The sequence below is a fragment of the Geotrypetes seraphini genome, chromosome 16 (genome assembly GCF_902459505.1).
Source record: "Geotrypetes seraphini chromosome 16, aGeoSer1.1, whole genome shotgun sequence".
In the NCBI taxonomy this organism is placed as follows: domain Eukaryota; kingdom Metazoa; phylum Chordata; class Amphibia; order Gymnophiona; family Dermophiidae; genus Geotrypetes; species Geotrypetes seraphini.
In genome coordinates, this window is record NC_047099.1 from 38,831,338 (window position 1) to 38,841,703 (window position 10,366).

Consider the following 10,366-nt stretch of genomic DNA (forward strand, 5'->3'; position numbering starts at 1 on the left):
GATGGGCACACAACCCACAAGTTCCTGGTCTGGTGTGACTAAAGGAAAGTAAATTAGCAGGAATAAGAAGGAACTTCAGCAGTCTAAAACACTTGCATCCTAAAAAATATCATTGGATAAGATGAGGGGGGGTGGGATTATGAATGATAATAATAGATAACTGTTAATTATTAAGATATGGGTGGGAGGGGTGGGATTCTTTTATATATATATATATATATATATATATGTATATATATATATATATATATATATATATTTGGAGGTATACAAATAAGATTGTCAAGTGATTAGTTAATATATTTCTGGATGGTTATTGTACACTTGTTGTAATTTTTGAAAATGAATAAAGATTAAAAAAAAAAATATATATATATCATTACATCATATTGTTCAAACTTGTTACATTGTATGAGGTGAAGAGATACAAGCCTTTCTTGCTTAACTGTTACCACAGGATAGGATGTAGCACTAATAGTGCTGATGTGCCATAAAGATCCAGTTTGCATTTTTGTCTTTATTCTGTCTTTATAAAGGTTAGTGGATATCAAGCTCAGAAAGGTGACAAAAATCAGCCTACCACAACCTCTAAAGCAGGCAAGAAAAGATCAAATCTAAGCAAACAGGTAAGGGGTTATATAGCATTTCTCCAGACAAGCAGGGGATATGCAGGCACTCTTGGTGAAGTCCTCTGACTGAGCCTGAGTGCTGGTGCTCACCCCTAGATAGGTAAGCTTTTGAGCTTACTGGGCATGTGTAGGAGCCCCTCCCCTCAGCTTTTCAGTTTTTTCTTCAGCCACTCCTGACAGGTCGTAGCTCTCCCCTCTCTTCTCAGAAAAAAAAGAATAATAACTTAATTAAGGAAGATTCCTCGACTAGTAGGGAACTCTCAGCGCATCCCTTGGAGCAACACCAACAATTTTGATGTCCTTCCTCTTCATTTTCTTATCGTAGAGCATACTATCAACAGTTTTTCAGCAGTATTATCCATGATGCAGATTTTCTCCTTATAATCAATCTGCCCTACAAAGATTGCAGTCTTCTCCTTACACCCTGAAACAGCATACGAGGAAGCAGAAGCAATCATCTATATTTGAACTTCCTATTCTTAAGCCTAAACCTAGTTTTGACCATCTGCCAGGGGGAGGGAGGGGGGCAACGAACTCACTTCTTTTCGGCTTGGCAGGCCATAACGACAGACCAATGGGTCCTCTGCATAATTTCTCAAGGATATTTCCTCAATTTTCTTCCCAACTCTATACCCTCTCAACCACCTCTCCCTTCTGCAGTACCATACCAGCACATTTGGCAATTTGCAGCAGAGGTCTTCCTTCTACTGCTCAGCAATGCCATCAAAGAAGTTCCAGATGCCCAAGTGAACCCTGGAAGACGGGCTGATCTGAGCAAAGTCTTTTCAGGAGAGCTCCCGGGTTATGGCTTCAGTTGTGGAGTTTCTGCAGTCACTGGGAAGGGTGGTCAACCTGTCCAAAAGCCGGTTGACTCTGTCTCAGCATTTGGAGTACCTCACGGTTCTCTTCGACATCAGACTGGGGAAGGTGTTCCTCCCAGAGGCCTAAGTGGGTAAGTTATAGTCGCAGATTCGCCTTATGCTGGAGTACCAGTGTCCTTGGGCACATGATTTTCTCCAGGTCTTAGGGTCAATAGCGACCTCCCTAGATGTGGTTCGGTTGACTCGGGCTCACATGCAGCCACTTCAGTATGCTCTTCTTCAGCGGTGGTCACCTCAGATGCACTCTATGGACTCTCCCGTTCCTCTTCGGGGGTTAATTTGACGCAGTCTCTTTTAGTGGCTTCAGTCTTCCAATCTGATACTAGAAGTGAGTCTGGATCAGCCTCAGTGGATTCTGCTGCTCACGGACGCCAGTCTCCTCGGTCGGGGTGCTCAGTGTCTCAGTTGCACAACCCACTTGTACTACAGCCAAAAGTTTATGTCTCAGTCTCCACCTGCTGATCATGGTGAGCTATTACCATCAGTGAGCTGTGCTGGTCTGAAAGAAAGAAAATTAGCAGGTAAGAACCTAATTTATCCTTATGTATATTGGTAGGGTTACTGTGTGGCTCCAGAGAGGGAGAACGGATTGAGACATCCAGGTTTTGCTTTTGCTGGAAGCAATGGAGATAAGGAGCACAGCTAGAGACATCTGGGCTTTGCATCCATTGAGGGCACTGGAGGTGAAGCCTGGATGTCTCTCTGTTCTCCTTTTTCCGGAGCCATAGGTTAAATTCTATATATTGGTATTAGATCCCTAATATGTGTCGAGTTAGGTTAAAAACTTGTACTGTAACTGTGGTACGTTGTAACCTGTTAAACAATAATAACTTTATTCTTCTTTAGCACTCTCCAGACCAGTAGAGGTTAACTTTACGAATGGGTATATATCTAATCATGACCAGCAGGTGGAGACTGAAAACAAAACTTTGGGACAGTATATACTATCCTCCCTTCTCTATTTCCCTCAGTCTTCTTTCAGTCTCCAGCAGGTGTTGAGTGATCTGTACCCATCTCTCTTGGTAGGGCTGTTGGAATTTGTTTAGGGGTTTATTGTCCCTGTTTTTGGCCGGACGGAGCTTGGTCGGGCCCTGTTTGGGGGTCCGTCCGACCTCGGGGGTGTCAAACCCGGCGGGTCACGAGCGGGGTCCCTCCCCCCACTTCCTCCACCTCCCCACATTTTTTTAGAGGAGCCTCAGCAGTAAGCCTTGCCCCCTAAGTCAAGCAAGGCATATTGCTTCGAGAGCCTGTGGAGTCTGTTCTGTAAAAAAAAAAAAAAAAAAAAAAAAAATCCTGAGGTAGTGCTGGTCTGAAGGGTTGTTTCCCTTTAAGAAAACTGTATTTTACTGTATTTTTTCATGTAACCAGCACTTTTTTATAGCTAGGTCGCGTCTGGAGCAATTGTGCCCTTCTCCGGGGGAGTAGGCCACAATTTTAGTCCAGCCGCGAGGCACTCGCGGCCGGCCTGAACTCGGCGGTTTGGGTCGGTGAGGTGGTGGAGCTCCGTCGGCAGCGGCTGCAGGCGCCCAGAGCTCCCCGCCGATGGTGCCTCGCGAGTCGGCTTGGAGCAGTGGGGAAGCCCGGTCTTCCACAACCGCCCACGGAGGGATTCCCCGAAGGATTCCCTCTCAGCTGATTTTTTGACAGCTGATGCCGACTTGCCTGTCTTAGCGGCTGGGACTGTTCAGTCTTCTCAGCCGCTACAGGCCATGGAGGGAGCATTTTTGGCGGGAACTTCGCCATTTTCTTTGTCTGGCCCCTCCATTTTGTCTGCAACCTCAGGTGACCTTCCCCCTGTATGGCGAACACAGGGGCAGGTTTCAGCTTGGACCCCTGCTGGGGCAGGGAGTCCCTTGGGACCCCCAGGGGTTTTTTGCCCCCAATTTATTTTCTTTCTTTGTGCGGACTTTTGGGGGTCCCACGTGCGCCTGGGGGGTTTCGGGGGGGGTTTCCCTCCGCGCCCCCTATGGCTTTGCCTCCCTCTTTTCGTTTGGCGTCCCCTCTTCCTCCTCCCTCATCCAAGCGCCCGCGGGGGGGCTTGGATTGCGAATTGGTGGGCGGAGGAGCGTGTTGGCCTGGTTGAGGACCTGGCTGCTTTGGCGGGCTTCCAGGATCCTCTAGAGGGGACGCCTGTTGGCAGCGGGGCGGCGGGTTTCCCGTCTTCCAGAGCAGATGCGTCCGTGGTGCGCTTTTTTATTCAGAGGGATGAGCTTTTAGACCTGTGTAGCAGGTCTCCTTGGTGCTGCATTTTTGCAGTGGCGCCGCCGGAGACCCCGCGTATGGGGGCCCCTCTGCTTCAGGGGGTCTGTCCTGGTTCCCGCTCTTTTCCTGTGCGTCAGGATTTGCGGGATTTTGTGTTGGCGCAGTGGCCTATGGGCGCAGTTTCGTTTGGTGTGCGCCTTGGCTCTTGGGTATCCCGTCCCGGAGGGAGGTAGGGCTACCTTAATTTCGCCAATGGGGAACGCGGTGGTCTCGGCACTTCCTAAGCGGCATACCGTGCCTGTTATGGACGGTTCTGCTCTTAGGGTCTCGGAGGCGCGTGCGTTAGAGACTCTTCTTAAGTATGATTTTGATGTCTCTGCCTTTGGGGTCCAGGCGGCTGTTTGTGGGGAGCTAGTCGCTCGCGCCGTGTTTCGGTGGGCTGAGCGTGTCCTGGATCGGGAGTCTGATGACTGGTCTCTAGTGGATCAGGAGGTAGCGAAGATTGCGATGGCTGCCTCGTTCCTCTCAGATGCTCTTTATGACTTGGTGCGGATTTCGGCTAAGTCTATGGCATGGCCGCGCGGCGTATTTTGTGGCTGCGCGCTTGGGCGGCGGATTCTGCGTCCAAAGCTAAGTTTACTAAAGTTCCCTTTAGGGGGTCTTTTTGTTTGGAGAGGAATTAGATGAGTTGATTCAGACTCTGACGGACTCGAAGGTGCCCCGTCTGCCTGAGGACCGTGCCCGCCCTGCGTCTAGGTGTGGGGCTGCCCGGGGGCGTTTGCGGGAATTTCGCAAGTATCGCCCGGGGCGTGGGGCTGCTTCTTTCCCGGCTCAGGGTTTTTCCCGGGGTCGGTTCTTCCAGCGCATGCAGCCCTTTCGGGGGGCCCGTCGGGGGGCAGGGAATCCCTCCGCCGGTTCCCCCGCTTCCCGTCCTGCGCAATGACTCCTTGCCGGCGCCCCCTTTGGTTCCGGTGGGGGCCCGGCTGCGCAAATTTTTCCCCAAATGGGCCGAGATCGCGTCCGATCAGTGGGTCCTTGAGGTGGTGCGGGACGGTTACGCTCTGGAGTTTACCCGCTCTCTGCCGGACTTTTTCCTCGCTTCTCCATGTCAGACTCCATGGAAGACGCAGGCTTTTCGTCAGACCCTTCAGCGTTTGCTAGATCTCGAGGCAGTGGTGCCGGTGTCCCCTACGGAGTGGGGCACCGGCAGGTACTCCATTTACTTTGTGGTGGCCATAAAGGAGGGGACCTTTCGGCCCATCCTGGATGTCTCTCGATCTGACGGAGGCCTACTTGCAGGTTCCAATTCGGGCCTCTCATCAGCACTTCCTTCGCTTTGCGATCTTGGGGCGGCACTTTCAGTTCTGTGCGCTTCCCTTTGGTCTGGCCACGGCTCCTCGGACGTTCACCACGGTAATGGTGGTCGTCGCGGCAGCCTTGCGGTCGGTGGGCATCCTGGTTCTCCCCTACCTGGACGACTGGTTGATTCGGGCAAAGTCGTTGCAGGAGAGCTCCCGGGTTACGGCTCGGGTGGTGGAGTTTCTCCGGTCGCTGGGCTGGGTGGTCAACCTTTCCAAGAGTCGGTTGGTCCCGGCTCAGCGTCTGGAGTGCCTTGGGGTTATGTTCGACATCTCCTTGGGGAAGGTCTTCCTTCCAGAGGCCCGGGTGAGCAAATTGCAATCTCAGATTCGCCTGCTTTTGGCGTCCCGGGGTCCTCGGGCGCGAGATTTCCTCCAAGTCCTGGGGTCAATGGCGGCGTCCCTGGACGTGGTGAGGTGGGCGCGGGCCCACATGCGTCCTCTTCAGTATGCTCTGCTCCGGAGGTGGTCTCCCCGGAGGCAAGATTTGGATGTTCCGGTTCCCCTGCGAGGCTTGGCGCGCTGCATTCTGCGCTGGTGGCTCCGGACCCCTCACCTGGTTCAGGGGGTGGGTCTGGATCTCCCGCAGTGGACGGTGCTCCTTACGGATGCGAGTCTCCTCGGTTGGGGGGCTCAGTTTATGGGCCACTCAGCTCGGGGCACCTGGTCCGCGGAGGAGGCCTCCTGGTCGATCAACGAGTTGGAGACCAGAGCGGTCAGGCTGGCGCTGTTAGCTTTCCACTCCCTTTTGCTGGGCAAGTCGGTCAGAGTCCTGTCGGACAATGCCACGGCGGTGGCTTATGTCAATCGTCAGGGGGGCACCAAGAGCACTCCTGTGGCGCAGGAGGCGGCTCGGCTCATGGTTTGGGCGGAGTCCCATCTTCTGGACCTCTCGGCTTCTCATATAGCCGGGGTAGAAAATGTTCAGGCAGACTTCCTCAGTCGTCACTTCCTGGATCCAGGAGAGTGGTTTCTCGGCGCCGGAGCGTTTCGGTTGATAGTGCAAGATTGGGGGCAGCCCCTGATGGACCTGATGGCCACGAGTGGCAACGCCAAAGTGCCCCGCTTCTTCAGTCGTCGCAGGGAAGGGCTGGCCGAGGGTCTGGATGCTCTGGTCCAGCCGTGGCCAACGGAGGGGCTGTTGTATGTGTTCCCTCCTTAGCCGCTGGTGGGCAGAGTGCTTCTTCGCATTGTTCACCATCCTGGTTTGGTGGTGCTGGTGGCTCCGGATTGGCCTCGACGTCCGTGGTATGCGGATCTGGTGAGACACCTGGTGGCGGTTCCTCTTCCTCTGCCTCTCTCGGACGACCTTCTGATGCAGGGTCCCATTCCCTTGTTCGACCCGTCTCTCTTCTGTCTTACGGCGTGGCTCTTGAAAGGGGTCGCCTTAGCAAGAAGGGATATTCAGACAAGGTGATCGCTACACTGTTGGGGTCCCGGAGGCTTTCTACCTCTCGGGCTTATGTGCGGGTTTGGCGTCTCTTTGAGGAATGGTGTCGGGCGCGGGGAGTGACCTCTTTTCGCGCTTCTCTGCCTAACATTCTAGAGTTCTTGCAGGATGGCCTGGATAGAGGCCTGGCTTGGTCTTCTCTCCGGGTTCATCTTGCGGCCCTGTCGACCTTTCGAGGGTTGGTGTCAGGTCAGCGTTTATCGGCTCTTCCTGATGTGATTCGGTTTCTGCGGGCGGCCAAGTTGCTTAGGCCTCCCCTACGGCCCTCGGTTCCCTCTTGGGATCTTAATCTGGTTCTCTCTGTTTTGGTGCGCCCGCCTTTCGAGCCCTTGGACGACTGTTCTTTGAAGGACCTTACTTTGAAGGCGGTCTTTTTGGTGGCCATTACTTCTGCTAGGAGTATTTCTGAGCTGCAGGCTTTCTCTTGTAGGGCTCCCTTCTTGGAGTTGTATAGGGAGCGGGTCGTCTTGCGGCCTGTTCCTTCCTTTCTGCCGAAGGTTGTTTCTCTTTTCATGTCAATCAATCGGTGGTTCTCCCGGTCTTGGGTGGTCGGGAGGGCTCTTCTGAGCAACGGCAGCTGCGCAAGTTGGATGTCGGTCGGGTCCTTCGCTCTGATGTGCAGCGGACCCAGGAATTCCGGAAGTCCGATCATCTCTTTGTCCTCCTGGCTGGTCCTAGTCGGGGAGCTGGCGCTTCTAAGGCTACTATTGCGCGCTGGATCAAGGAGACGATTGCTTCCGCTTATCTTCTGAAACAGCAGCCTGTTCCGGAGTTTCTCAAGGCTCATTCCACTCGGGGTCAGGCGGCTTCTTGGGCTGAGTCGTCGCTCGTGCCTCCGGTGGATATTTGTAAGGCTGCGGTTTGGTCCTCCTTGTATTCTTTTGTTAGACATTATCGGGTAGATGTTCAGGCGCGTCGGGACGCGGTGTTCGGTGAGCGTGTTCTGGTATCGGCCCTTCGGGGGTCCCGCCCGTGAGAGGGACTGCTTTGGTACGTCCCATTCGTAAAGTTAACCTCTACTGGTCTGGAGAGTGCTAAAGAAGGAGAAATTAGGTTCTTACCTGCTAATTTACTTTCTTTTAGCTTCTCCAGACCAGTAGAGGTCCCCACCCTGTCTGTTGTTGTTGTTGTTGTTGGGGCTGTTTTCGCGGGCAGTTTTTGTTTTTTGCTGCGGGTTCTAGTATTTTTCTAGGGCCGGGGAGAATTAAAGAACAGCGGCTGTGGCTCGGCTGGCTTAGCTGGCGAGCTGTGGGGACATTTTCCTTCGGGTATTTCTCCTCTGCATTTTCCAACAGCATTTGGGTATGTTATTTGTTACTCCTGTTCGGAGTATTGTTTTCTTCCTGTTTTCCAGTTCTTGGTTCTGCTTGGCTATTCGGCAGACTGAGGGAAATAGAGAAGGGAGGATAGTATATACTGTCCCAAAGTTTTGTTTTCAGTCTCCACCTGCTGGTCATGATTAGATATATACCCATTCGTAAAGTTAACCTCTACTGGTCTGGAGAAGCTAAAAGAAAGTAAATTAGCAGGTAAGAACCTAATTTCTCCTTCTATACCGCCACAATCTTGCGACTTCTAGGCGGTTTACATTCAAGAGAGCTGGACTTTCAGCGATTTACAATATGTAGAAGGAGTACAGAGACTTTAAGAAAGCAAAATTACAAAATATACTGTTTGATAAGAATTTCAGAGAGGACCTGTAAAGAAAGTTCACAAATTTCAAAAACAGCGAAAATTACAATATACAGTTTGTTTAGAGATTCAGAGGGGACATATTAGAAGAAAGGTCCTGAAATTACAAATACTGTTCGATTAGGATTTCAGAAGGCATATTGGGAAAGTGAAAAGAACAGAGTGTTTGGTGAGATTCTGTTTAGGTGATACATCTGTCGAATAAGGTAGTTTTTATGAGTTTTCTAAAAGTATGGTTTGTTCATTCCATACGGGTATGTCAGATGCATCCAAACACTCCTTTCCTTTCATTGTAGATCCAGGAAGAATGAGGCATAAGCGCCAACATGCTGTTTAAGTGTGTCAGACATCTATCTGATTTTCTTTTAACAGGTCCAACCATTTGACATTCCCTGCAGCCAAGAAGAAGTCTCTATGCCAAAAAGAAAAAGATTTAGCGAACCAAAGGAGCGGATTTAAGCATCAACACACTCCTGCTGGGGTGTGCAATTCTAAGAAGAACTGCTTTGACCTTAAAACCGATTGACAGTAGCTTTGAGAAGTGAGGTGGAGTTCCCAAGCAACTTTCATATACATCTTTTATGTAACATAAAAAGCATTTGGGTCTTGGTCTGGAGAAATATTGTGAATAGTGCATTTATTACTAGGCAACTGTGAGTAAAAAGCAGGTACAGGAGTGTAGTTTCCCATACTTTATCCATTCAGGATGAAATCAATGGACCCAAAAGAAATTTAGTATCTTTTAGGCTGTTTCAAGCTCTAAATATTGACAAGCTGCAATATTTTGGCAAGAATTTTTAAAACAGTTATAAATCTGTTTTACGTTAGGTTTCCTAAATGATGTTCAGTTTTTTTAAACATGTGTCTGAAGCCTCCTGACTCAGTTTTGGAACTGCTGCAGTATCTCAAATGGGAATACCCTCTTGTCTGTTTCTGGGCCAGGAAGAATGAACTTCTGCAAGAATATTAGCAAGAAATTCAACCAAATCGAAATGTGGCTTTGAAATCTAACAGTTCTAATAGGAAATGAAAAGCTAAGTGATGGTTACAAACTTCTACAATTATTCCTTTCTTTGGATTCGTTTTCTGGTGTAACTGCACAATAAGAATTAACAAAGGAGTGAAAAACAGTAGCAACCTGGAACCTGTATTAGGAAGCAGCCACTTTTATTCCCAAAGATTTGTATTGGCCACCACACTTGTAACAGAATAATTAGACAATATTACACTCATATGTTAGTTTTATTTTCATTAATTTTGGAAATAAGGATCTCTTATTTGATGAAGTACCCTTGGCCCAAACTTTCTAGAAAGTTAATTAATTCCTCTTTTAAAAAAATGTTTTGGTATATACTGGTTTGTATTCCTTTTTCAAACAGTTCTGCCATCCCAGTAGTTTATTTTGAGGTTTAGACGGTGTCAGGTCAAAGGCGCGCCCAGACAATTGAGCGCAGTGCGGAGGTGCGCGCCGCTCAAAATTACTGTTTTTAGGGCTCCGACAGGGGGGCGTGGGGGGGGAACCCCCCACTTTACTTAATAGACATCATGCCGCGTTGTGGGGGGTTGTAACCCCCCACATTTTAATGAAACCTTCACTTTTTCCCTGTTTTTAGGGAAAAAGTTAAGTTTACAGTAAAATGTGGAGGGTTACAACCCCCCATAACGCCGGCGCGATGTCTATTAAGTAAAGTGGGGGGTTCCCCAACAAAACCCCCCGTCGGAGCCCCTAAAAACTGTAATTTTTTGGGCGCGCGCCTTTGTCTTTCGCGCCGTTGTCTATGAACTGGTTTAGACACTTAATCCTACTCATGTTATATATGGAAAATCAAGCAAGTTTGGAAACAACTCCTAGATGTGTCCTCCACTAACAGCAGAGATTCTGTTGACATGTTTTTTTCTAGTTTTCCTGCTTTGTGGCTTTATCTGGTTCTCCATTTTATGTCCCAGCTCTTCTGTTGCTGAGCTTCGCACATCGTCCATTAGATGTGTGCAATGCCTTTAGGGGCTGATTTTGTAAGCAGCAGGCACCTAGAAAACTGGCACCAACCTCGTGTCAATCATGGACAGGCACTGCTTACAGAATCGTGGCTAGCAAGGACTCTAGGCACCGGAAATGTAGGCTGGGGTTTTACAAGTATACATTTCCAGTGCCTA

At 49.8% G+C, this 10,366-nt stretch overlaps 1 protein-coding gene across 13 annotated transcripts in view; it reads left to right on the forward strand.

Moving 5' to 3' along the window:
• The window catches only part of HORMAD1 (HORMA domain containing 1), a 43,158-nt gene extending 33,714 nt beyond the window's left edge, over positions 1 to 9,444 (forward strand). For 11 of the 13 annotated variants that reach the window (XM_033924444.1, XM_033924452.1, XM_033924447.1 and 8 more), the window contains 2 exons: positions 537 to 626; positions 8,585 to 9,444. In XM_033924444.1, coding sequence (XP_033780335.1) covers positions 537 to 626; positions 8,585 to 8,671 — 177 coding nt within the window. In that variant the 3' untranslated portion in view covers positions 8,672 to 9,444. The remainder of the gene's footprint in view (positions 1 to 536; positions 627 to 8,584) is intronic. The other 2 variants (XM_033924453.1, XM_033924456.1) reach the window with 1 other exon arrangement.
• The last annotated feature ends 922 nt before the right edge of the window (positions 9,445 to 10,366 follow it).